General features: G+C 48.2%; 1 protein-coding gene across 3 annotated transcripts; it reads left to right on the top strand.

The window, feature by feature from the left end:
• The first annotated feature begins 123 nt into the window (after nucleotides 1–123).
• Nucleotides 124–23,441, top strand: BCL6 (B-cell CLL/lymphoma 6). Of its 3 annotated transcripts, none has more exons than XM_012732823.1 (10): nucleotides 124–206; nucleotides 10,444–10,482; nucleotides 11,281–11,452; nucleotides 13,459–13,680; nucleotides 15,315–16,286; nucleotides 16,876–17,060; nucleotides 18,465–18,632; nucleotides 19,581–19,711; nucleotides 19,814–19,951; nucleotides 22,537–23,441. In XM_012732823.1, the coding sequence occupies exons 3-10, from the start codon at nucleotides 11,292–11,294 to the stop codon at nucleotides 22,678–22,680; spliced, it is 2,121 nt and encodes a 706-aa protein (XP_012588277.1). In that variant the 5' UTR covers nucleotides 124–206; nucleotides 10,444–10,482; nucleotides 11,281–11,291; the 3' UTR covers nucleotides 22,681–23,441. The 3 variants fall into 3 exon arrangements, with proteins under 3 accessions (XP_012588277.1, XP_012588285.1, XP_004675142.1); XM_012732831.1 differs by lacking the exon at nucleotides 124–206 and adding an exon at nucleotides 7,647–7,717; XM_004675085.2 differs by lacking the exon at nucleotides 124–206 and adding an exon at nucleotides 8,240–9,296.
• The last annotated feature ends 4,030 nt before the right edge of the window (nucleotides 23,442–27,471 follow it).

The following is a 27,471-nucleotide window of genomic DNA, read 5'->3' as shown; positions in this document are numbered from 1 at the left end:
AAAGTGGGAAAATATTGAGAGTGTGATGGCTTTTTAGGCGTCAGAGGAGGCAAAAGTCCCGCGGAGCTGACAACGAGTCCTCCCCTTCCACGTAGCAGTGGTAAAGTCCGCAGCTCAAATTCCGAGAATTGAGCTCTGTTGATTCTTAGAACTGGGGTTCTTAGAAGTGGTGATGCAAGAAGTTTCTAGGAAAGGCCGGACACCAGGTGATTATTGCTGTTGCTGCCGCCGCTGCTGCTGCTGCCGCCGCCGCCGCTGTTGCCGCTGGTGCCGCTGCCGCCGCCGCTGCTCATGATCATTATTTTACCTTTTAATTCTTTTTTTTTCCGCTCTTGCCAAATGCTTTGGCTCCAAGTTTCCTATGTGTATCTATTGATATAAATGTATATATTTATTTATTCTAGCTGTCAGGTGTTAAAATAAATACCGAAGATTAGTCCCACGTCTCTCCCACTTTAGGATATAGATTTTTATATATTTATTATTTTATTCTTGTTGTCTTTGAGTGAATCGGCCGGTTTGGGGAGGCTTTTGCCACCCTCCCTGGTGTTGTTTTGGTTTTTGAAAAGGAGGTGGAAGAGAGGAAGGAGGGGAGTTAGGGGCGGCCGGAGCAGAAAGGACGAGACAGTGTTTGGGGGGTGATTCGGGCAAGTCTGGGGGCTGTCTGGCCGCAGACAGCGGAGAGGACGCGCGCTCGCGCTCTCGCTCTTTCTGCTGCTGCTTGCGTTCGGCTTGTGATCTCGCTGGATTCGTGCGGCTGTGTTTTTTCCCTCTTTCTCGCTTGCAAACTGCCTTCTTTGCTCCTTCACTCCAGCCACCCCGTCCCTTCTCCCTCCACCTCTGCCTCGCCTCTCCTCTCTACCCCTCTCCCGTCCTTCTTGGTAACTCCGGGAGGCGAGGAGGGAGGCTGCCCGCTCGCTCGCCTCGCTGGCTCCCTTCCACCGGCCTCGGTCCTCCAGATTCCCTGCCGAGATTTGGGAAGAAAAATGCAACCCGGACTCCTCGGGTTCCCCCCCCCCCCCATAAACCTAGATGAAGTGTCGTTTCTACTATTTCCTTTCAGAGTCGTGATCTTCCTAACGAGAGCCGAGTGTTTTGGTGTCTCCTTTCCCTGTGTTTTGGGGAGCTTTAGCTTGCCTGGGGGCGGGGATGTTGAATACTTTGAAAATTATTCTTTCTTGGTTACAGTCGAGGGAGTCGGGAGCCCGCGCGCTCCTTCTCCGCATCCGAAGGAGTGAAGCTGATGGCGGGACAGAGATTTTTTTTTGGTGGGGGTGAGGTGGGAAAGGGGTGCGCGTTTGCACCTGCGGTGCGGTTGAGCTCGCAGGGGCTTAGGGAACCTCACAGGACCGCCCAGACAAGCGGGAAGGTGGCGGGATTTCTGGCGGTCGCGGTGTTTGGATTTAGGGCGCTGCGTGACTCCTTGTTAACTCCCAATGGCTGTTCCCCTCTTTTCCTAATTTTTACCCCCCCCACCCCCACCGGTGGCGCAAGCTTTGTAAAAAGAGAGCTGCGAGCCTGAGAGTAGCTAACGTCAGGCTTCGGATTCTTGAGGTCCTTGCACAGGGCAAGGCGAAAAACAAACAGCCCAGCCCGGGTTCCTGCGTGCTAGACCCGGGAGGAGGAAAGGGCACTTTGTGGGTCTGGTTATGGGGGGCCGGGCTCGAGGAGGGCACGCGGGCGGGAAAGGGAGATCTTTGTGAGTGATTTTGCAAAAACGGATGGCGAGGTTGGTTGGATTTGCAACCTGTGGCTCCTCGAGGGAGTAGGAATGGGGGAAGGCGGCAGCGGCGGCGGCGGCCCGGGGCGGGAGCGGGAGCGGGTAGGGAGTTGGAGGCTCGGAAATCGGCAGTGCTGGGGGCAGCGGGAGCGAAGGGCCACCCTGCTGCCTGATGTAGTGACCAGAGTAAATGTCTTGAAAACTGTGGATTGCATTGCCTTTATGATGCCATGTTATTGGAACTCTGGTGGAAAATGGAACTAGTGTTGCAATGAGTTTCTCCCCATGGAAAACAAACACAGCCCAACAGATTAAAAAAGAAAAGAAAAAGACCCCTTCTATGTTGTGCACCTTCTCGCAGTTATTAAGAATTGGTAGTGGGAGCCCTGACAGCTGAAGGAGATGTGGACGAGCCCAAATGGGGTGCTGAAAAGTCCTGTTCCTGGGTCCCTGACCACCTCAGAAAGCTGGTCATCTCCCCAGAAAACAGACTTAATTTTTTTTATGGATTTTTCAATCAGCTTATAGTTGCGAGGAGGAAAATCTTGTTATGCACTACTCTCTCTTTTTTAAGTAAAATGAGTTATCAATAGAAGTATTTTTTTACTTGGAGGTGGGGGGAGAGAAAGTGGGGCAGGAGAGAGGGAACCAGGGAAAGGGCTGTTTAGAAATACAGTTTGTGGCTGAGCGATGCCACTGGCTTCCTCTACAGAGACTGCCAGTTTCCCTTTTTCATTGCAAGGTGTGTGTGGTTTTAATAAATAACTTAAAAAAATCAAAGGGGGCCCAGCAAGATCCGTCAGGAGACAGGTATCTGTTTTGCTCACTATTTACTACCAAGAGCCTTTGGCTCTGGAACAGAACCTCGTAAATCTGCAGCCCAAGTTGAAGTTCATCTGGCCCTAGTCCACACGCTATTCCTGGAGGTAGCAAACATGAGCGCAAAGGAACGAGGTGAAATCATATTCTCGCTTTAAAATATATACTTTTTTTTTTTTTGGAAGAAAGATATTTGTCTCTGGAGGAGGAAGTGGAAAAGTGAATGCCAGGAGATGGGCATTCCCTTGCTAAAAAGACTGTTGTTGAGTCTTCAGGCCAAAATAGAAACCTGTAGATGGGAAATATTCCTCCCTCCCCCAACTTCAACTTATAAATAGAAGTTTCCAATATGCTACTTGGAAGATTTTCCAATAGTGTAGGCCCAAGAATTGGCTGAATTTAAGGATCTATTGATATTGATAATACAGCTAGAAGCTGTTTGTAGAAAGTGGGCAACCCACTTTTGGGCTTCCCCAAAAAGAGAAAGATGCCAGAAGCAAGAATTCTCCAGTTGACCTTTTTCTCTGTGCTCAGTTTTGAAGGATTTTATCCCGTGCTTTCTTGAAAAGACTGTCCAATTTATTCTGGGTTTGGTGGACAGGGAGGGAACTCCAAACTCTTACTTAAGCTGTCGTTTGCTGAACCTTGAAGAGTTCCAGTTATTGGTTGAGTAAATGGTAGCCATGACAAGATGTCAAAATCCTTCCTTCCCTCTCTCCCCTGCCAAGTAGCTACACTCACAACCCACTTTGTTGTGAAAAACTTAAAGATTCCTAGGACGCAGTGCGGCAGCGCCACCCCTCGGTGGGTGAAACTATTTGTAAAAGTCAAATATTTGAAAAATACTGTGAAATGACATTATGAGACTTAGTTGTTTTTTTTTTCTTTAGGAAAAAGATAAAAGTAACTTAAAAATACTTTGCAGCTGATCTTTCAAATAGGGAGGAAAAACTTTTTCAGTTAGGCTGTTGTCATAGGCAAAGTAGTTGTGTGTTCGTGTGCGCGCGCGTTTGTGTGTGTTTCTGAGCGCGGGCACGCGGAGAAGGGACGGAGGCAGGAGTGGGGAGGGTTACCTAGCTGGTTTTAAGTGACGAGCTTTTGTGGAGAAGGTCCCCCTTAGGATTTGACTTCCTAGGGCATCTGAATTGTGCTCCCTTGTCTGACGTTGAGATATGGAGGAATGCTTTGATATAGAACACCAGTGACTGCAGTTTTACTGGTAGTGATGGTCTCGTTTGTGGGGGTGGTCTGGGGAGGGAAGTTTGTGGGCGGTGTCGGGCCATGGTAAGGTGATCTTTAGTTGGGTCTGGATCCCCTGGGAGTTCAGGCAGCGTGGCGTGTGCCGATTTCCTGCACTGCGCAACAAGTGGGAATGTTGCCTCAGTGATCAGAGCGAGGGTGCCGTGTTGTGCCAAAGCTAACCCCTTGCTGTTCGCCCCCAAAGAAAGCCGGGAACGGCTCCTCCCAACCTTACCCACCTCCCAGTCGGAGACCAGCAGCCCCACCTAGAGACTAGACCCATCTCTCCACCCCAATCCGGCTTTGCCGAAAGCTGTGAGCCTGGGTGGGATCCTGCCCTTGGCCTCCAGGGCCCTTTTTTTCTCCGTTGGTCAACAGAGTTTATTCCGGACTTTTCTTTGCTGGAATCTGTGCCGATAGCATCTAGTGACATTCCACTTTTTGAAGACAAGTGTACCCCTTCTTCTTCCCAATGCATTCATCAGCCTTTCGGACAAGAAAAAAAAAAGGGCGACATAAAACACCTGAACGCAGCTATGGTCGTTAGAGGCATAAGCGTCAGGAAGAACGGAGTCATACTCAGTGAATTAAGTGTTTTTATGCGTTGGCTCTGGAGGTGAACCCCCCCTTCCCCTAGAAGATAAAAAAAAAAAAAAAAAGGTGGGGGCAGTCGGGTATGTAAACTGTGGCCTAGAGGTGATTGTTTTTGGACGGGCAGAGTCTGCCACCTAGTGGTAGGTCCTGGTCAAGCTCCCCGCTTTGGGCAATGGGCTGACGGTGTCACCTTAGGGTGCCACATTATCCTGAATTGGTGCTAGAACTGTTGGGGGTGCGGGGCGGCACCTTCCAGAGAGGATGTTATCTGACTTCCATCCAGAGTTCTGGTAGGGTGCACGAAAATTAGAAGCCCCCTGATGACCGCATTTTTCATGGTCGCTCAGCAGAAAGCTTCTGTTTTCACTAAGACCCATGAAATAACCCGCAGCGAACACAAACTCTCCATGTCTCTGTCGCTGTGGCCTCTTCAGGGGATGTCAATTGTAAGGCATGTTATGAGGCTCTTTAAGAGTGAGAAACACAGTTGGTGAGGGGCCTTTTAGTAGTGAATTAGTGACCTAACCAGGACCAGATTTTAAGCTTCTGGATTCCAGGTCAGTGACTTAAAGTCAAAGGTGAATTTATCTCGGCCCCTTTGAGGCATGTAAGAGAAAGGAGCAGCTGTCTGATCCTTATCTTAACCTCTTAGGTTTCCATAGTTGGAAACTGTTCTTCAGTTGTCTTGGAGGAGTTTAGGAAGTACACCCTAAAATTTTCAGTAACAGAAAAAGCCTACTGTATTGCTGACGACTGGGGGTCTCCGATCTTGGGGCTGGGGGTCTGGTCCGTGTGTTAGGGGTGTTAAGACCCAGTCTCTAGACTTGCAGATATGTGACTTGCTGTGCCAGACACTCACATTTGAATTCTGAAATCACTCAGTTCCCCTCCCTTCCAAACTTTGCTTAGTGGCTTGGCAAGAAATCATTTGTGTGTATGTGTGTGTTGGGGGGTGGGGGGTGTCATATGGACGGCAGAGTGTAATTCTCGTAGAATTTGTGCCACAACAGCTTCTTAGCAAAGTTCTCTTTCTTGAGCTCCAGACTTAAATGGTAATTGCGCACACGCGTGTTGGCGGCCCCTAGCGGCGGCAGCGGTGCTCACGCGCGGTAGACTCCGAGGTCTCAGCCGCTCTAGTCCGGCGGGATCGAATTCAGCTTTTCCTACTGCGGAAGCTGTTGGAGGCGGCGTCGGAGAAACGCGCCTCTGTTCGTGCTGGAAACGTATCTGGCTTGGAAACGTGTTTGAAGAGCGGTGAAGTTTGACTCATCGCTTTCCAAGGACAGTTAGTGCCTTCCATCTTCATTAACGTGAATAAAGACCTTGGCTGACTTTTGTCCAGATTGTATTTTTAAAGCCATTGTTAGTTTGGGGAGATCATTCCGCTCTCCTCCCTCCTCCCTCGCCACTTTTTTTTTTTTTTTGCAAAAGGCTGAGCCGGGTCCTGTCAGGATGACTGAGATATCTGTGCTGGATACTTGGTTTGCTAGCATTGTCTGCCGGCTCCTTCTGGAAGGCTGTCGCGAGCCGGGAGCATGGAGAGCGTCCCTTTTGCAGTCTGCATCTCCCCTTCAGATCTTGATGATAAAACACATCCCTTTATTTTATTGCATTTCCTAGAAGCTTGCAGGCTTGCAAGACCGCTGTTGGCAGGAAACGCGATAGAAATGAAAGTTAGGACATATTGTCCCCAAACACCTCGGTCACCCCAAGCGACTACCGAGGCCACCACATTATCAAATTCGCTTTCATCTACTGTGGTCTCCCCACCTTACCACCCCCCCAAGTCAAGAGCGCGAAGTGTTACCTCCTAGAGCAAAAACAACTCGGTGGCTGACCCCACCCCCTGCCGCCACACCACTGTGGCTAGACCCCGGCAGCTCTCGAGCTTGAGTGGTTTCGGAGAGAGGGCTACGACCAGAGCCTTGAGGCAGGTTGCACTGCAGCAGCTCCAGCCTTACTAAAATGCTTCGGACCTGGTCTACACCATGCTTTGCACCTCCTGACTCAGCTCTGGATTTTTTTCAGCGAATTATTGGCGTTATTAGATTACCAATAATCCGAAAACCGACCGGGATAGAAAAGGGGGCGGAACGAAGGGCGCAGGGCGTTTTCCAAATCTGGAAACTGTCTAAACTAGGTCAATGGGAAGGAGAGGCGGGGCGACTGGGCGGGTGTCTGTTTCAAGCATTGGTGTGGGGCTCCCTCTAGTGGTCAGCAGCGATAAAGAGAGAGAAGGTTTGAGTTTGAGTTTCAGAAACCACGGATTCCTAATTTCCAATAAGTGCATTTATTTCATTTTAACCTCCCTTTCTAGATTCGCAACCCACTCCCTACTAGATTTCAAGCCTCGTTGTCACCTTTATCCCATCAGCGAAAGGATGAGAAAGCCTCAAAGTAGGATTTTATGAGTCCTAAGAAGCCTGGTCTTTATAAAGACGGACCCGGATTCCGCCTCGCCACTTAGTTGCGCGGCGCGGAGTGACGCCACGGCCAGTTTTAGGACCTGACTGTGGCCTTAGAAGTTGCGTCGTTCGAGACCCCCACCCCACCCCCCAGGTCCCCAGAGCGCCTCTCTCACTCCTGTACTGAAACGTATTAAGCGAAGGCGCCTGGGGGGTGAGGACTCCCGGGAAAGTCACGCGGAGGCGAGGCAACCGCTGAGCGCACCCGTGCGCGCCTCTGCCTAAGCCTAACCGAGTCTATGTGGGTTCGGAGAAATCGGATTGGAAAATCCGGAAAGCTGGCCCGCCTGGGCCTGGCGGCTCCTATTCTGAAGACGTGGGGCGGAAACCGAGCTGAGTTGGGTTTCCCTTCTTGCCAACGTAGGCGGAAGGAACTTTCGGTTTAGTTTTCCTCTAACTTTGCTGGGGCACCCGAGATGGAGACCTCCGGGCCTAGGGAGTCCATCTTTCCCACCTCGAAGCTTCCTAGAGACACCCCTTTAAAAACAGAATAGGGGCCGCCCGAGGTGGGGTGGGGGGATAGAGGGCGCGAGAGAAGGGCTGGGCGAGGGAAACTGGAAGCGTCGGGGATGAGGCGCAGACGAGGTATTTCGGGGACAGTGTGCCCCGTTCTCCGCGAGCCTGCTCCTCCTCCGTCCCGGGTGAATCCCCAGCGTCCCGCACGGGGCAGGCAGCGATCCTGGCGGCCGTCTGGGGCCGGCAGCTTCCTGGAAAGTTACTTCTCGTTGGAGCCGATGATAGGCAGAGAGTGTTCTGTGAAATCCGCTGAGCTGAGATCGACGGCGTTCCGGGAATGAGAGGGCTGTACCATTCCCCTCACTGCCCCCAGTCCTGGCGGCGTAACAGGAAAAAAAAGGCACACACAATGTTCGCTCCCGAGGTGCGCGAAAACTTTTATTTGAATGTAACCAAATTAAGGGCCGCCTCGGTCCTATCGCGGGACCGGCGCCGCGCCTGCGGGGGGTGTGGAGGTGGCCGGGCCGGGACGCCCGCACAACGCCCGCGGGGGGCGGCGCCTGCGGACAGGTACGGTGCGGCGCGGGGGCGCGGGAGCGCGGGCTCGCGCTGGCGCGGGGCTCAGGTGTGTGCCCGGCAGTGAGCGAGACTTTGAGGCTACCTCGTGGGAAAGGCCGGGCAAGGAGGGGTCTTTCGGATTGGCTCTCGCTCTTGCTCGTAACCTCCACTCGCCCTTCGCTCTTCTGTTTTGTCTCCCTCGCCAGAAAGCTTTTCTTTTTCCCCCCCTTCTGTTTGCCATTTTTTATTTTAAAGAGGGTAAGGGAGGTGCCTTTTTTTTTCTCTCTCTCTCTAACTTCTCTAAAGGACCTACTCTCTCTCCTTCAGGTGTCTAATTGAAACTCCAAGGGAGAGAAGGGCAGCGGGGGGGGGGGGGGGGGACGGTGGGGCAGGCATCCTTAAACTCTCACTTAGTGGTTGCTGCTGTGGCTGGGGCAGGCTGGGGGAAGTCCAGGGTTGGAGCCGTCGCTTCTCAGTTTCTCCCTAACTGCCCTGCTCTCCGGGCTCTGGTGTTTGTGCACCGAGTCCTCTGTGTAGCCTTCGTGGGATGAGTAGAGCTAGCTGACAGGGTTTTTCCATGACTTTGCTGGGAACGAGCTTTGAGATCTGGAGCAAGGCTATCCCTAGAACATTAGGATTCTGGAATATGAAGAGCTCTGATGCAGTAATGGGAAGAGCTAGGTGGTCTATTAAAAAAAAGAAAGAAAGAAAGAAAAACTCTCGAGAGTTCGTGGTATTTCCACACCTGCAGCATCTAAAAGGGAGGTATCCTTGCCCACCCAAACCCACACACTCACTAGTTGCTGCAGAGTTAGTTTAGGAAGGAGTGGACTTCCAGAGGATTTGAATCTCAATGTCCATACCCTTGTCTTTGGTGAGACAGAGGTGTAGGGGGAAAAGCGCCCAGCCCAGGGGCTGGCTGACAGTGGACTCAGGGGAATTGTTTGTTTGTTTCAATTCGATCTGGAGTGAGTCATTGCCACTTGTCAAGGTGAAATGGCAAATCTGGGCTTCCTGTGGTTCCGAAAGTCTGTGACTGGAAATCCACAAGCAAGCTAGTGGTTGAAACTGGTTAAAGGGCAGCAGTAGGTATTCCAGAAGTGTTCAGGGATTCTCCATGAGGGGAAAGGAGAGGTTTAGAAACCTCACCTGTGTCTTCAGCATTATTTTTCAAAGGAGACAATCATCGAATAGTTTGATGAGGACCAATTTAGTGGCTCTCTTCACCCATCCTAAGGTAGAATGGGGAGAGGAGGAAATAGGTTCTTTTGTCTTTTTCTGTCCTCTCCCTTCCCCCATCTTCTTCCCCCGTCCCGACTCACTCACATGCACACACTAACCTTGAAGCCGATGAGATTGAGTGACTGGCACTTGGGACCACAGAGAAATGTCAGAGTGTTTGGTTACAGACTCAAGGAAACCTCCCATTTTAGAGTGCTCATTTGGTAAGACTCAGCAGCCTGGAATGGGGGCAAAGTGTTTGTGTGGGGGAAGGAACTTAAAAATGAGATTCACCCACATCAGGGTGCTGTCCTGCATGTTGTACAGCACGTAGGCTGATTTGGAAAGGGGACAGGAATTTGAGCCAGAAGACTAGGGGCCAGGCCACCCTCCATCCATGTGGCCTAATATGACCTCCTTGGCCTCAGGCCCCTTTACTCAGAAAACAGTTCTAAAAGACTAGACTCTTTAAAAAGGAGAGAGGGGAAGGGTTCAAATATTTTGTTTTGCAGCTCACATATGGACCTAAATAAGAGCCTTACACCTGTGCTTTACATTATTTAGTTTTGGAGAAATCCCCTGGAGAGGGTACATTTTTGTGTGTGCTCTCTGGCCAGTTCTCAGCTCACCACACAGTTAAATCTTTCACCAGGCGGGAGAAATACAAACTTGGAAGTTGGTAGCACTGTATGTGGTCTTAGACCAAGAAGGGAAGGGAGAGGAAACTTTGAAGAAGACAAGGATTCTCAAGAAAAGCATGGCTTTGCCATCTCAGGCTGTATTCTGCAGAACCCATACTCAGTCTCATGTGCTTTGGATAGTCAGGAAACCCTACCTGGCTGTTGTTCCTGAACAAACCCCTTGAAGCCCCCAACTCTCAGTCAGTCTTGTCACTTGTGAACGAGGGATAAAGACATTGACCCTGTCAGCCTTGCAGAATCATTCTAAGACTTGAAAGATACTGTTTAGTAGGTTCTGAAAAACAACTAGGGCCCCTGGATGACCATCCTCATTAATACTGAAAGAACCACTTTTCTTATTTTTTCTTTCACAAAGACTCAAGTGCCCTTTGTATGTTCTAACATTTTGCTTTGAGAAAGGAAATATATGTGTATATTTATATGTTGTCAATGTATACAGTTGTAGTCCCAGTACTCAGGGTAAAAACATTATCGCAGAGCTTCGGGTAGCTGTTGTTTCTGTAAAAGCAGATCTGGGAAAATGTTTGCTAGCTTGTGGGTAAAACCACACCAGCTGGTAGACTGCAGCTATCAAAGTAACGATAAGTACATGTATCCTAAAATAAGATGACAGTGGACAATCTTACATTCATTAAATCAATTTCTGTTTGCTTTCTTCTCTTCCCTGCAGATTTTAAGCAAAATTTGGGACTCTGAATCAAGGCATTGGGTAAGCAGATCGAATTATATGCTTTCAAATGTTGCAGGCAAACGTTTTTCTTTTGAATTTGCCAGTGCATGAGTTTCTGTGAACTTGGCCACTTTTCATTAAATGAGATAAAAGCTGATTCCCGCTCTGTCTCTCCCAGGCCTCACCCATTCACCCGTGCATTAGATTCTCTTAACATGTGTGTGACCATTTGTTGTTTACTCATTTCTTAGTTCCAGTTAATTTAGTCACCTACGATACACAAATAACATGTCAGGTACATTGAAACCACTCTAAAGCCCAGTAGAGGATACTGACAAATGGTGAATGGGGCCATGGCATGAGCTGTTAAGGATGACGTGAGAATACCTGACCTACTATGGACCTGGCACACAGTTTTAATTTTTACATCCTCATAGGTATTACTACTCCCATTTTGGGAAAGCAAAGCTCAGAAGCAGGTTGCCCCAGGTTACTCAGCTAACAAAAGGTAAAGTTAGCTTGCCCACCTTCAAAGTGTGGAAGTGTGGTTCTCCCCCTGTGATGCACATACTCCCTCTCAAAGCTGGCAGGGTATTTGGTGCATGAGAAAACACTCAACAAAATACTCAGTCTCCTCCCTGAAGGACTTTCTATTCCCATAGATTTCTATTCTTATAGATGTAAAGAATAATGGACCTTGAATTGTTCAAAGCTTATCACAGGGGACCTCAGTTTGCATCTGACGTGTTAGCAGGCTGAATCACCTGTTTTCAGACAAGCGGAAGCAGGCTTGGAGGATTAACAGAGTTTTCATCTTTTTTTTTTTTTTCTTTTTAGATAAAGACAAAATGGCATCACCGGCGGACAGCTGTATTCAGTTCACCCGCCATGCCAGTGATGTACTCCTCAACCTTAATCGCCTCCGGAGCCGTGACATCTTGACGGATGTTGTCATAGTCGTGAGCCGAGAGCAGTTTAGAGCCCATAAGACAGTCCTCATGGCCTGCAGGTGAGGGGTCCGGAAGGGAAAAGTAGATGACTAAAAGGACGTAGGAGGGAAATCTGTAGGCCTTTTGCTGTTGGGGTTGCGTCTCACTGATCTCCAGATCTCGGTGTGTGGCTTATCAGCATCGGTCCCAGGAAGAGCACACCTACTTTTATTAAAGAGTTTGTGTTTTGTGGGAATCAAAAGAGAAGAAATCATATACTATCTCAAGAAGGGGTGTGTTTGGGGACAGAGATAGAGAATAACTTCATTAGCCAATCTAAAAGTGAAGCATGCAGAGAGTCCTGAAACATTTTAGGCAAGTTATTTTGAAATGTATTGCTCTTTTATTTTCCATATGTATTTTGTGTTAGAACTATTTTCATACATGTTTTCAGAGCACATGTAAGTTGGTGAGTGTGAGCCAGCTGATTCTTCATATGTATCAAGAACTTCACATGTTTAGGACAATTTTATATCATACCGCCTGGGTCTGCACAGTAGCCCCCTCTGTTATGGGTGACATGGTTACCTCTATTTTCGAGATGGAGATGTAGACAGCAAAAATGATGCAAAGTTAGGGATCTCTGTGGCTTGTGAGACCTCACTCAACATCTACAACAAGCACCTGCATTTCAGTTGAAGTGAGAAAGGCTTATAGGATTGTGAAAATAATAGTGAATGCTAATTGAGTGCTCGGTATCAGTCTATACCTTCTGTGTTTTCATTCTTGCCTCAATCCAATGAGATAGGCACAGTTCATCCTGCTTTGCACATAGAGAGTTAAGTATATTCCCTAAGGTTGTGTAACTCTTTACTGCCTGAAGTCTGGCTCATAGCTGGCAATTCTCTCAGAGTAGCACTGACATGACACCCAGATTCCTGGCTTGTAACAGGATACATGCTTCTGTAGGCACCTGGGTCGGGGAGGCATGACCAGCAATTTCACTTGAATCATCTAGAATATTGACCTATCGTCTACTGACTTAGAAAATCAGTTGACTATAGATGTAGGCATCATTTTACCGATTTGTCATCAATATCTAATTGACTTCTTAAAAAAAATACAACTGCGGGGCCCTCCCTGGTGGCGCAGCGGGTTAAAGCACTGCACTGAGAAGCTAAAGCCGCTTCCGCATGAGTTTGATTCCCGCCTGCCCCGGAGGTGACCACATGGCGTGGCAGACCTCTCCTGACCCGCCCGCTGCTCCCCTCAGCAGTGTACTTCGTCCATCTGCCTGTTCTGCTCCCCACTCTGTGTCTGGTGAATCCTCTCACCGCCCACACCTCTGGACTGTACCCCAGTTCTGTATGCATCAATAAATATATCTTTAAAAAATAAAATAAAAATAAAAAAAATACAACTGCGGCCCTCCCTGGTGGCGCAGAAGGCTAAAGCACAGCACTAAGAAGCTAAAGCCACTTCCGCATGAGTTCGATCCCCACCTGCCCTGGAGGTGACCACATGGCGTGGCAGACCTCTCCTGACCCACCCGCTGCTCCCCTCAGCAGTGTACTTCATCGATCTGCTCCCCACTCTGTCCCTGGTGAATCCTCTCACCCTCCACATCTCTGGCCTGTACCCCAGTTCTGTATGAATAAATAAATAAATCTTTAAAAAAAATACAACTGCATTTAAAAAATAGGATAATGTATAGAACTAGGAGGGGAATGCTTAATTCAAAGCTAGAGACTGAAAATGGTTACTGCAAATGAGTGCTAAATTTAACTCTGGTGATCCACACAATTAGCACTAATGGGAAAACAAGGTCTTGTGACTTTTGAGAAAATCACTTCACCTCTCTGATCTTCCTCCTCTTTGTAAAGAGGGAGGATGATACTATCTACCGTGTAGTTTGTGAGGAAACAGGATGTATGTACATGACTCCCTGGTATTTAGTGAGAGTTGTTAATTGCCAAGCTCTGGAGTTTGGCCCACGGGAGAGGGGCTGAGCTCTGTCCCGCCTTAACAGTAATTGATCCAGACTCTACATGTCTGTTATAGTGAGGGATTTTTTTTTTTTTTATAGTGGCCTCTTCTACAGCATCTTCACAGACCAGTTGAAATGCAACCTCAGCGTGATCAATCTCGATCCCGAGATCAACCCGGAGGGGTTCTGCATCCTTCTGGACTTCATGTATACATCCCGGCTCAACCTGCGAGAGGGCAACATCATGGCTGTGATGGCCACAGCCATGTACCTGCAGATGGAGCATGTTGTGGACACTTGCCGGAAGTTTATCAAAGCCAGGTGAGTGACATCTGGAAGGAAACCTTGGCATTTCAGGGGATCAGAAAGCCTTGATAACTCATGTGTGCTGAACAACTCTTCTGGTATAGGCCAGAGGGACTAGTGGAAGTGCTACATTTCCACGAATTTTGTACACTTTGGCCCTTCTTGGCTGTTACGCTCCAGGCAGATTGGACACTTTGCTGCTCTTCAAACCAGTCCTGTGCATTCCCACCCTTTGCTGCCTTCCATCCACTTGATCTGCCCTTCCTTCCACTCATCCTTAAAGGCCAAGTGTGGATGCCAGCTCCTTCATGGACATTCTTAGGCTTCTCATTCTCCTCCCTCAGCTTTTCCTCTGTGTTCCAAGGCCTCTTTCTAACCTCCACACTGTCCTTCCAGTTTAACTATTTGAATGTATGCTTTAGTTTTCCTTTGGACTTCTATCATAAATATTTACACGTGTGTCTTAGTAGCCCTGCCAGACTGCAGGCTGGTATGTCACCAGACCTTTTATGTCACTCTTACATTACTCTTATCAGAGAGGCATTTTTTGAGTTAGTTAAGTTCACTTAGCTGTGGCTAATCCTACCTGAAGGCTAGTAAAGACACACCCATCATTTAAAAGTAAGCAACCTGAGAATCAAAGCGAAGAGCTTGGCAAAGGAACAGAGACTCAGGGCTTTCCTTCTTTAGTACCATTTGCTTCAGCTGCTCTAGGATGGTTGCATCGAACCCCTGAACACCGCCAGAAGCCAGGAACTCAGTGTTCCACAGCTGTGCAGCTTCCCTGGGACAATCAGGAAGCTCCTCTTTATGACAAGTTGAAATCTGCCTCCCCTTAACCTTCTCATCGGCTCTAGCTCTGTTAACTGTGAGGATGTCGAGCTGGCCTGTTTTTTGCCCACCTAATGTCCCTTCAGATATATGCAGCTTTTCGTCTCCAGTGGGTGATAGTGGTAGCAAGCTCATCATTGCCATCATTTACGAGTACTTTGTGTGGATCAGGCCTTGTACTTAGAACAGTTAAATAACTTGCTTCAGGTCCCATAACTGCCAAGTAGCACTGCTGGGATTGGAAATCAGGTCTAGCTGCTCCCTAGTTGGGGCTTTTTACCCTGTGGTCTGCTGATCGTTTTGCAAGGTAAACTTCCCTGTGACTGGGCACTGGTCAGCCTATGACCTTCTGGAACTGTGGCACCAGCACTGCAGACATTTTTCACCCCTGAGCCTCTTTCTCTATGTCAGATGGACAGTAATACCTGCTTTTTTCGTCTTTGTGGGAGTTGGCATGAGGAAGAGGAGAGAAGGGCTCTGAAAACTTTGTATAAACTTTGACAGGCTCTATAATCGAAAGAATGACAGGTTCACTCACATGTGTTACTTAACATGCAAGATCATTTCTAAGCAGGCACACATGTGTGGATAACTCACTTTCCTTCTCTGGGCCTACTTTCCCCAACTGTGGGCTACATCAACAGGCTTCGCGCATGAAATCCTCATATCTATAAGTATTCCCTTACTCCCAAGCCACATTCCCTGTGTGGGCTGAACCAGGCACAAATGTGGCTACATATGTCAGTGTCATGTGTTAGGTCATCTTGGTGTCAGTTCTGATTTGGAGGCCGATGTCTCCTCTCTCCTTTTCTCTGCAGTGAAGCAGAGATGGTTCCTGCCATCAAACCTCCCCGTGAAGAATTCCTGAACAGTCGGATGCTGATGCCCCAGGACATCATGGCCTATCGGGGTCGTGAGATGGTGGAGAACAACCTGCCACCCAGGAATGCCCCAGGGTGTGAGAGCAGAGCCTTTGCCCCTGGCCTCTACAGCAGCCTGTCCACACCACCAGCCTCTTATCCCGTGTACAGCCACCTCCCTGTCAGTAGCTTCCTCTTTTCTGATGAGGAGCTTCGGGATGCCCGGATGCCTGTGGCCAACCCCTTTCCCAAGGAGCGGGCCCTCCCCTGTGATAGCGCCAGGTCTGTCCCTGGTGAGTACAGCCGGCCAGCCATGGAGATATCCCCCAGCGTGTGCCACAGCACCATCTACTCGCCCAAGGAGGTGGCCCCAGAGGAGGCACGGAGTGACATGCACTACAGCGTGGCTGAGGGCCCCAAGCCTGCCGCCCCCTCAGTCCGGAATGTCCCTTACTTCCCTTGTGATAAGACCGGCAAGGAGGAGGAGAGGCCCTCCTCAGAGGATGAGATTGCCCTGCATTTCGAGCCTCCCAATGCACCCCTGAACCGGAAGGGTCTGGTTAGTCCACAGAGCCCCCAGAAGTCCGACTGCCAGCCCAATTCACCTACGGAGTCCTGCAGCAGCAAGAACGCCTGCATCCTGCAGACCTCGGGCTCCCCTCCGGCCAAGAGCCCCACTGACCCCAAAGCCTGCAACTGGAAGAAATATAAGTTCATCGTGCTCAACAGCCTCAACCAGAATGCCAAACCCGAGGGACCTGAGCAGGCCGAGCTCGGCCGCCTTTCCCCTCGCGCCTACACTGCCCCACCAGCCTGCCAGCCGCCCATGGAGCCCGAAAACCTTGACCTCCAGTCCCCAACCAAGCTCAGCGTCAGCGGGGAGGACTCTACCATCCCACAGGCCAGCAGGCTCAATAACATTGTCAACAGGTGATTTCAGGGACTGTCTGACCTGGAGTCAGGGTACCTGGGCAGCATTCTGGGTCTTCTTCTAAGAGTTCGAGTGGCTGTGTTCTTTCCTTTCCAGCAGTGCACAGCATAGTAAGGAGTGAACGAAGGGTCCATTAGTTGAATGAATCTAAGTAAGGAGGGATATCAGGCTTGCCTGTATTTTTTCATAGCAAGAGAAGTATCTCCCCTAGATGGTAGCCGAACATTTTCTGAATCCCCAAGGCACCCCCGTGGTCTCATGTGGTGTGCTAGTCCTCACTCATGCCTAAACTGAGAAGGCAGTGGACTGTGGTACTGAGGGCAAGAAACTGGGCCCAGGAGTGGAGTTCTGAACCCCTCAGTATCTTTGTGTGTGTGTGCTGTTTGGGGTGACCCTGTAACCCCAGGTCCAGAGTGGGACAGCCAGTTCTGGCCTTGGCTGGCCTGAGCAGAGGGGGGAGGGGAGCATGCTAAGACAGCCAGTTCTGGCCTTGACTAGCCTGAGCAGAGGGAAGAGGGGAGGACCCTGAGGCGAGGCAGGATGCTCCACTCTGCTCCAGCTTCTGAGGCTCTTTGCTTTTGCCCACAGGTCCCTGACAGGCTCCCCCCGAAGCAGCAGCGAGAGCCACTCGCCTCTCTACCTGCACCCTCCCAAGTGCACATCCTGCGGCTCCCAGTCCCCGCAGCACGCGGAGATGTGTCTCCACACCGCGGGCCCCACCTTCCCCGAGGAGATGGGGGAGACCCAGTCTGAGTACTCGGATTCTAGCTGTGGTGAGTCCCTTTCCAACTCCCCTCCAGGAAGACGGGGGTTCCCGGCCTCTGGCCCTGGGTTTTGTGTTTCCTTTTCATTTCTGCCCTGTCTCCGATTGGAGGGAAACCCCTGTTGGCAGTCCACTGACACTCAAAATCACCAGCTGTTGTCCCCGTCATGGCCTCTTTGGGCCGAGTATGGCAGGGTATGAACCTTAAGGCAGGGTGTGGGGTGCAGAGTTAATCTGGAGCAGGGCAACGAACAGCCTTCGGCTTTGTTCCAGCAACGGTCGCTTGTGGACCTACTTCCCAAAACTTTCTCAGCCCCCTGGACCCAAGCTGCAAACACTGACCCGTGTTTGCCACGCCTGCACGGCTCATCCACTCCGACCTCATCCACTCCGGAGCCTCCCATAGGTCCTAGTGAGTCCTTTGCATGCAGTAGGTGCTCTGTTAATGTTACCTGCACTAGGTTAGTCGTACTGAATTATTAATTGAGGTTTCTGGGTAGTCTGTGCGTGGCAACCCCCGTTTTTACCAGGTAAAAAAGCCTACCCCTTGCCCCAGCTCCAGCTGCAGAAACATAGCCTCATTGTGCCTAATCAGAGTTAAGCCACCACGACACGTGTCCTTTTCCCCTGGTTACAACAGAAGGAAAAATCAGTTTCACATCCTGAGAGGTTAGGCACAGGGTTGTGGACCTACAGTTGGAGAACAGGGACTGCCCCCTTGTCCCCCTGGCCATTTGCCTTTGCTCTGCACTCCATTTCATTCTCGCTGGGCCTCTGTTTCTATTTCTTGCGTCATCTTTGATCTCCTTGTCTCAGAATGATTTGGTAGAATGAAATCCCAATCGGTGCCCACGGTGACCGTGTCTATCATCAATTCCTCCTTCAGTGACCTCAGAGTATGGAGCTTGATTTGTATCTTACATTCCTACAATGCTTTGTGTTATACAACATGCTCCTGTAGGTAGGCAGGGCAGGGATTTTTTTATCCTGATTTTGGAGATTGAGAGAAGAGAGAGGCTCAGAGAGGTGAAGGGTCTTGCCGGAGGACTTCTTTTGTGCATCCATGTAAATAAAACTCTTAACCTGATAAGGAAAGTCCCTTCTCAAAGCTCAAGAGAAGAAAGAGCCTACGGAGCATTTCTCAAGCTGATGCAGGCCGTACGGGTAGCAGCTGGCTTGCGCTTTCCTTTTGTACCTTAACATTCAAATATGTCTCCTTTCTCCTCGGGGACTGAACCTAAGTGTTCAGAAACATCAAGTCCCCACGGGGCCTTTGCTCTGGGCACCCATGGCTATTGGGTGGGCAGGGCTGGGATTCAGTTTGGTGCTGGGAATTACCACAGAGGGGCAGCCCTCGCAAACCCTTCTCCCTTCCTCATGCTGATGATGGTGTTCCCCTCCCACCCTCCAACAGAGAATGGGGCCTTCTTCTGCAATGAGTGTGACTGCCGCTTCTCTGAGGAGGCCTCACTCAAGAGGCACACGCTGCAGACCCACAGTGACAAACCCTACAAGTGTGACCGCTGCCAGGCCTCCTTCCGCTACAAGGGCAACCTCGCCAGCCACAAGACCGTCCATACGGGTATGGCCCTGCCCCACCCTGCCAGGAGCTCTTAACTGTGACTGGGGGCAGGACAGTGTGGGACCGTGCTACCCAGGGGTAAGGCAGGGAATAGGCTGCATCTTGGCCAGAGCAGGGACCCTGTCCTGTCTTTGCGTAGCAACTAGTCACCCCCTATATTCTTAGCTTCTGAGACACTTTGGCCTGCTTTTTTTCTTTGCTAGGGCCAGAAATGTTCCACTGTACAGGGTAAGAAACTAAGGCTGACAGAGACAAAGTAGATTGGATTTTTGTAAAGCCAGAAAAAATTAAAGGTCTTTTGATTTCCTCTAAGGGCTTGTTCCTTATCAGCTCATTCCTTTATAAGGTAACTTTTAATAACCTGATTGTTGTCTTGGTACTTTAAATGGGTCTGTTACCCCAGAGACTTTCCGTGAAGGCGGTCTCAGCCCTTTCACTGATTTGCTCTGATTATGCATCTACTAAAACGCAGGCCCCACCCCTCCTGCAAATGGAATCTCTTTTCCACATGGGAAAAACATGTTTCTCTAAAAAAAGAGAAACTAGAGTCTCCTGAGTGAGTGAGTTGATTATTGAACAGTCTTATCAAAATCAAGACCTAGAAAAGCCTTTCCAGGTCATCTAAATTTGCTACTCAGAAAGAGAAACTGAGTCCCGGAGAAGGACAGCGACTTGGCCACGGCCCTCAGATGATCCTGTGATCAAGCTGGGCCCGGGCGTTCCTGATATCTCTCTCCCTCCTGTCCTGTCCCTGTGTTGTCCTGCCCTCCTGGCCACTCCGCCAAGTCTTTCTCTTGTGTGTGACAGAGACGCTTATGGAATCCCTGATGCCTTCCAAGGGAAAGGAAACTGAAGTGGCACCCGGGAAGGGCAGTTTTCTAGGAAATCCAGTGACTGGGACTCTGAAGACCTTTTCCATTGAATATAGTCCCTTTCTCTTGGTAACAGGTGAGAAACCCTATCGTTGCAACATCTGTGGCGCCCAGTTCAACCGGCCAGCTAACCTGAAAACCCATACTCGAATTCACTCTGGAGAGAAGCCCTACAAATGCGAAACCTGCGGAGCCAGATTTGTACAGGTGAGCAGAGAGGGGTGAGGAAAGGACCCCTCAACTTCTGCATGCTGCGTGGGGGCAGCAGGCCACCCTTACAGAGCCTCTCACACTCACTCTTCCCTTTAGGTGGCTCATCTCCGCGCCCATGTGCTCATCCACACTGGCGAGAAGCCCTATCCCTGTGAAATCTGTGGCACCCGTTTCCGGCACCTTCAGACTCTAAAGAGCCACCTGCGAATCCACACGGGAGAGAAACCTTACCATGTATGTGTACCTCTTGTGGCCACGGGCTGGTCTGGGAGGGACAAGAGGACGTGGAGGCTGGGGAGGCTGAACTCTCTGCTCTGATTGCAAGCACTCAGTGAGATGACCACCAAGCTCATGGTTGTAGGAGCTAGAGTTGGGTGTCACTATCAAGGATCCCTGCCGGACCAGTCTGTGTCTCATTTTGCTCATCGTTAAGTGGGTCTATTGGGCTAGATGCTATGAGCCTTAGGAAAGAGGACTGACCTATGGATACATAGGTTTTGGAGTCATTCCCTCATTCCACAAATACTTACTGAGCACTAACCATGCGCTCACCTACTGTGCTAGCTCTCTACTTACAAGGAGCTAAGGTATTTGAGAAGGAACATGATTATGATTCAGAGAGAAAAGTTCACTTCAGGAAGGTACTGGTGGCCTGTTGGGTCATACCAGGCATGAACAGACCCCTGGATTCATAGTGTTCCAGTCCAGGGTCTTGATCAGAGGCAGCTTGTGTAGACATTTTTGAACATTCTGAGCTAAGAATGGTTTTAAGATTTTTAAATGGTTACCAAAAACCAAAAGAATACTATATTATGACATACATCATATACATTTTCATGTCCATCAGTGAAGTTTGGTGGGACCCAGCCATACTCACTTGTTTACATGTTGCCTGTGGCTGCTTTCACACAACAGTGGCAGAGCTGAGTGATTATGTCAGACACTGTGTCCACGAAGCCTAAACTCCTCACTGATGCTTTATCACAATAGTTTGCTAATCACTGTTGGAAAGGGGAAAGATGTTGGCCAGGCAGCTGGGTTTTGATTCTGGCTTCCGTTCTTACCCTTTTTAAGGCGTTGGTCAAGCCCTGGGCCTTTTGCTGGGTGATGGTGTTCTCTATAAAATGATGGGGGTGCAGTAGAACACATTTCAAACTGTGTTCTGCCCATCCTTGAGATCTGCAACCCTGCAGGCAGGGTTGGCACTTCAGCATCTTCTACCTTTCGAGTTTCCATTTCATTTGTAAAAGAGTCCCATCCCTACCAGTGTATAAACACATATCACAGATGATGTTGATGCCGATGAATTTACAGCATTGCTTTAGTGGTGGTAGAACTCATCAAGGAATGGTTAACCCATAGCACAGATGTTAACCTGAAAAATGTGGTTGTTTTCACCTACTTGTCCATCAGTCACAGAGTGATTACTTATTACCTTTTGACTTGGGGCCCATTAGATATCCACTCAGTATTTTCATTTCTCAGCTACAAAATGCACCTGATAATAGAACTGATCTCATACAGTTCTTACATTAACTAAATGACTTCACTAAATTCATGATGAATTTAGTAAGGATTTGGCACATCATAAGAATAAAAGGAGTATTTGCTATTTGCTGGAAGTTTGCATGTACTGGATGTCAGAAGGAAGAGTGATGTGGTGTATTGTCTCAGTCCTCTCTAGCAGGGCAAGCCAAGGCCCAGAGAGAAGGGACGTGTTTGTGACACACAGCAGCAGGTAGCAAAAATAAGATGCACCCTCAGTCTTCCAAGACCAGGGTTCTTCCCACTTATTGTTCTGCACACTTTATTTTTTATTTTTCCAAGCATATTTCCATTTTTTACTTTAAAGCATAGTTTCTATATGATCACTTGTTATTATTATATGTTTTACTTGAGAATAGTTTTATTTTTATAGAAAAATTGCAAAGATAGTAAAAGAGTTTGGCAGGTACCCAACTTGCCTTAGTGACATCTTATATTGTGATATGCATAGGTTATAACTACTGAAACTTTATTATAAAGTTTGTTTTTGGGTTTTCTTATGTTCTTTTACCCAAAATGACCTTTTTCTGTTCTGGTGTCTTACCCAGTTTACCCCATTATATTAGTCATCCATTTTACTTTTAAGTTACTTTTCCACTAAAAGTATTTTCATTGAATCATAGCAAGAAACAGGTGTTCTTGTTCATACATTATTATCATATCCAAGCTGCATGCACTAAGAAGAAAATATTACTGCACTTCTTAAAGCATATTCTAGGCTCCAGAGTTTTCATGAATTCAATGTGATCTAGAACATCTGTCCAAACATGTTCAGATTTTTTGCATAATCAGTTTATTGCATAATATACCTAGAGGTATATTTTGCTAGGTACTAGGAAGATTATAAAATTTAGTAAGAAGAGGTCATGGCCTCCATGCATTCCCCAGCAGATAAGGCTGCTATTGCACAGGAGAACTATGTGGCAAGGCTGGAAATCCTACAGAGGGTCCATCCTAGAGAGATTCAGGAAACCCTTAATAATTAGGGGAGTTTGCAAATGCATGCATTTTGGGATAAGATTTAAATTTGTGAAGTTAAAGCAGGGCAGTTTGCCTCAAAACCCTATGGAAAGAAGGGAAAGAGCATTTGCACAAAGCTGACTTGTGCCATGGCAAAAACCCGCCTTCCTGTGCGTTCTTCAAGGGAGCTCTGAAAGAGCTGCCCAGCCTCCACAGGGCTTCTTTCTGTAGGTTTCTAAGCAAGCAGTGGCACGTAGGTTGTAGGTTGCGTTGGGCTGAGGACACCTAACTGTGTGCCTCTCTTTCCCTTTCAGTGCGAGAAGTGTAACCTGCATTTCCGTCACAAAAGCCAGCTGCGTCTTCACTTGCGCCAGAAGCACGGCGCCATCACCAACACCAAGGTGCAGTACCGCGTGTCGGCCACTGACCTGCCGCCGGAGCTTCCCAAAGCCTGCTGAAGCATGGAGTGGTTGATGCTTTCCATTCGAGCCCCTTCTCAGAATCTACCCAAAGGATACTGTAACACTTTACGATGTTCATCCCATGATGTAGTGCCTCTTTCATCCACTAGTGCAAATCATAGCTGGGCTGGGGGTGGGGGGAGGGGCATGGGGACTGGGAGCCAAGACTGCTCCCTTCCCCCACTGCCATAAAACATTAAGAAAATAATATTGCTTCTTCTCCTATGTGTAAGGCAAACCATGTCAGCAAAAGGCAAAATCATTTTATAGCATCAAAGTGGGGGAGTTTGCAAAAGTTCTGACTTGACTTAGTCTGCAAAATGAGGAATGTATATGTTTTGTGGGAACAGATGTTTCTTTTGTATGTAAATGTGCATTCTTTTAAAGAAAAGACTTCAGTATGTTATCAAAGAGAGGGCTTTAATTTTTTTAACCAAAGGTGAAGGAATATATGGCAGAGTTGTAAATATATAAATATATATATATAAAATAAATATATATAAACCTAAAAAAGATATATTAAAAATATAAAACCGCGTTAAAGGCTCGATTTTGTATCTGCAGGCAGACACGGATCTGAGAATCTTTATTGAGAAAGAGCACTTAAGAGAATATTTTAAGTATTGCATCTGTATAAGTAAGAAAATATTTTGTCTAAAATGCCTCAGTGTATTTGTATTTTTTTGCAAGTGAAGGTTTACAATTTACAAAGTGTGTATTAAAAAAAAAAGAACAAAAAAAGCAGCCGAAGGAAAAAATGTGTAGTTTTGTTCTAGTTTTCGGTTTGTATATACCTGTACAACGTGTTCTACGGTGCCTTTTTTCATGCAAGTTTTCAATGATGGACAAGTGTGCCATCCCTTTTTGAAGTGTGGGCAGACACAGGGACTTGAAGTTGTCACTAACTAAGCTCTCTTTGGCCATGTTTGTCTCATCACATTCTGCGTCATGCTTGTGTTATAACTACTCCGGAGACAGGGTTTGGCTGTGTCTAAACTGCATTACTGCATTGTAAAATATAGCTGTACAAATACAACAATAAAATGTTGAAAAGTCAAGTTGACACGTTCTGGGGGTCTTTCCTCGCACAAAACAGGCCCTTGAGTGGGGCTGTTTCCTCAACCTTTAACCCAGTCAGAAAAGCTCACAGAGGCAAGAGCTCTGGTGGGTGGAGTCCTGGAGAGAAGAGCCAGGCCTAATTCCTGATAGTTGGCCTTGTCCCATATTTGCTCCCATGTTTGCTCCGGAGAGGGATCATAGACTTGTAGGCCCTGGTCATGAGGAGTTCAGGATGAGCCTCTCACTTCTATTTCTGGCTGGGTCCCGCCTCTGTCTGTTTTGTCACTCAGAGCTGTAGTCTGAACTTTGAATGACTTTAGTTCTAGCCCTTTTGAAACATACCGTTGTGAGTCCTTTCTTCCTCTGGACCTTGGAGAACTGAGGCATTCTGTGAAGTGAGAAGGCTCACCCCACCTCTTAGCTTTATCAGCACCTGCTGGGCCAGGAGGCAGTGTGAAAGCATCTGACCCACCATCCATTTGTCAGCTTTTCTGCCTTTGGACTGCTGTCTGCTGGGTGACTGACAGTTGCTGTATGGATAGCAGCTAGCCAAGCAAACCCCTATCCTTGTAGAAGTGCTTTTTGCCCAAAGACTCTGGTAGAAGTCAGTCACCTCTTCCTGTATTACTTGGGACAGCCATTTATTCCCAACTCTTCTTCCCAGTCTACCCAAGAAGAGAGTGGGTTAACTAGATTGTTTATGGTTGCATGATTCAGACATAATTCACCCGAGCTGACTTTGGCACCCAGTTTTATTTTACCTCAAAGAACCCCAAGGATCAAGTTTGATTGACAGGACCTAAGAACAGTGAGGACAAGCACAGTCCTGGCCACTGGCCCAGAGGAGGAAGTCCGAGCACTCCGTTCTTGGGTGGCAGCGGGGTGGAGACATGAAGCAGAGCTATTTCCCAGGCCCTTAGGCCACGGGTGGACAGTGGTGGCCACAGGCAGGGCCTTGCGGCAGGCCCTGAGCACGTGCTGGAGAGTGTAAGGGAGCCGACCCCCTAAGTCCCAGAGAGAGCCTCAGAAAGTGACACTACCCTCTGCCAGCCACATGGCCTTTCAGCTTAGGTTTCCTTTGAAAATGACTTTAAAGGACTTGCCAGCTCGAGGCCTCAGCTCACCCTGCTCTTTGAAAAGGGAGAAAATGATCCCTCTGCTCCCATAGAAACTTGGCAGAAGAACTTAAAGAACAGAAGGCTTCAGGAATGACAATTCACAGGTCCGAGAAAGCTGGGCCCAGGGCCCCTTTGCTCCCCGAGGGCCTCCGAGTTTGTTTATGTATCATTACTGTTTAATAGAGAGACTAGGGACCCAGAGCAGACAGTGTGGGTGGCGTCCAAGTTCAAACAAAAGGGAAGATCAAAGAGTGACTGCCAGCCAATTGGCGATCAATAAAGTAAAAGCAGGCAGCTTTGAACAGATAAGCTAGGGCAAAGGGAATATGGAATTTTATTCCAAAAATGTAATGTGAATTCAACTTTTCACCAATAAATAACATAAAACATGTACGATGTTCTCTGTGGTGGGAACTTTAGAGGAAAGCCTTCTGAGGACCAGAGTGAAAGTTGGGGGTGGAGCTGGAGGAAGGAGGTGGTTAGAATCAAATAGATCTAATTAGGACCTAGAAGAGGTAAGGGCTGGTAAAAATCATCTAGCTTAAATTTGCCCTTGGCCTATAAAGGGGCAGAGGCAGAAGACAAAATGAAGCTTGCTTACTGTCGCTCTGTGTGTGTACGTGTGGGGGGGGGTAAGGGCGGAGAAGGGAGAGGGAGAGATGACTTCTCCTTATGCCAACCTAGAGGGAAGGGAGAACAAACAACAACATTTCCATTTCAGAAGGAAACTGAAGCAGGGACTTGTCCAAGTTCACTTAGCTAAGAAGTGGCTGACTTGTCTGAATACATACAACTGGCCACTGGTAGAATTTATTTTTTTTTAATTTATTTATTTGGGCTTACAGAACGGGCGTACAGGCCAGAGATGTGGTGGGTGAGAAGATTCTCCAGAGACAGAGTCAGGAGCAGAACGGGCACATCAATGAAGTACACTGCTGAGGGGAGCAGTGGGCGTGGTCAGGGGAGGTCTGCTGTGCCATGTGGGCCAGCTCTCTGGCTGGGGATTGAACTCATGCTGCAGTGGCTTTAGAGAGCTTCATAATGTGGTGCCTTAACCCATTGTGCCATCAGGGAGGGTCCCCACTGGTAGAATTTTAAGCATTTTCTTTTTATTGGGAAAGATGAGCTTTTCCCTTTGGAATCCAAGTTCCCATTCTCTGTCACTCAGTTATAATTGTATTAATAGCAGTAACAGTATCTTGCCTACGGTAGGCGGAGGGGGGTGTGTGTGCTTATGACTATCAAAGCCCTCTTTTAACAGCTGATACAAGAGGGTATTTCTTATATCAGGGAGCACACTCAGATCACACAACCAATCTCAGGGTAGAGGCTACAGAGAAATGGAAACCACACACTAACCTCAGAATCTCTGGGAACCCCAAGATTGCAGTTGAACCAGGGGCCCAGAATAGCACAACAAACTGCACCTGACTAGAATTTTCCAGAAGGAACTATTTTGTCCTCCCAGCCTGCTGCTGAAAGATCGGAATTTGGCCTATTCCATGGCATGTGATCTACCTCTCTGATCTCTGACTTGTTTAGGAAGGATGCTGGGTCCAAGGTCAATCAGGCAGGCCTATAACCTGCAGGTAAAGTGCACCCTAAATAGAGGGTGTTTATGAGTTGGGCTACTAAGAGTCCTGGGAATTTGTAGTGAAATATGGAGAAACCCAGCCAGTGCGGTGTTTCTCACTCTCCACCATTTTTTATCAGGATTTTATGATAGCAACATAGCTAGAAAACCTATGTACTATTTTTCTTTAAATCAATAAACTTTTGAGATAGTTGCCCTAAATACAAATGAAATAAACACTCGATCATTCAAAATAAAAATATTCACTCATATGCCTTCTAGAAATTGTAGTTTGTTCTAGCAAAGGCATTCTTCAGAAGACATTAAGAGAATGGAATGGGAAAGAGAAGCAGAAAGATTCAGACCCTTTGAGAGTATTTTGGTTGCATAAATACCACAGCACCAGAATGAGGTCCCAGGAGGAAAGTTAGAACTGGAATGACCTTCCGCTTGTCACTGGGGAGTTCTGGTCTTAGATTTCTAGAAGATTCTATTCCTATTATAACCATCTCATAGTAAAGTTCCTGCCTCTGTTTCTTCAACCACTCACCATTACTTGGACCAATCTGTGTGAAATTCTGTATCCTGGAACTAAAAGAGCAAAATGCACACAGCTGCCTGGGTCTCTGGGATTTCTGGCATTAGGAAGACCCTTAAATACTCTTTGATTGGGTCCAGGTATCTTAGAGGGGAGCTGTGACATGTGACCACTCCAAAGAAGGAGGATACCTGGCTTGGTATACCTAAAACACTGTAACCACTTGGAAAGACATTGCTCCTCCAATCCCGAAATCAGCCCCTGGAAGCTTCCAAATGGCACACAGCAGCCAGGCCTGCCCTGGCCTTGGTGTCTGAACACACAATCCAGGTTCCTGGGCTATGCCCTTGCACTAAAGGGGTACAACTTTTCAGCAACCACTAGGAACTTGAACTTTTAAAAAGTCAGGTACTGAAATAGGAAGACCTTGGCGTGTAGGAAGGGGACCAGGGGGGACTTGGAGCCTCCTAGACTAAATTATTGCCCCACCCCCAACCTTT

The sequence above is a fragment of the Condylura cristata genome, unplaced genomic scaffold, assembly GCF_000260355.1.
Source record: "Condylura cristata isolate star-nosed mole 26May11 unplaced genomic scaffold, ConCri1.0 scaffold00003, whole genome shotgun sequence".
In the NCBI taxonomy this organism is placed as follows: Eukaryota; Metazoa; Chordata; class Mammalia; order Eulipotyphla; family Talpidae; genus Condylura; species Condylura cristata.
Note: the sequence above shows the minus strand (reverse complement) of the source record. Positions and strands in the feature narration are given on the sequence as shown.

What these genes read in the sequence shown, in the direction of transcription:
- BCL6 (XM_012732823.1), top strand. Translation starts at nt 11,292, where the DNA reads ATGGCATCACCGGCGGACAGCTGTATTCAGTTCACCCGCCATGCCAGT. An exon ending in GCGGAGCCAGATTTGTACAG is followed by an intron (nt 19,712 to 19,813) that starts GTGAGCAGAGAG and finishes TCTTCCCTTTAG; the next exon opens with GTGGCTCATCTCCGCGCCCA. An exon ending in CGGGAGAGAAACCTTACCAT is followed by an intron (nt 19,952 to 22,536) that starts GTATGTGTACCT and finishes TTTCCCTTTCAG; the next exon opens with TGCGAGAAGTGTAACCTGCA.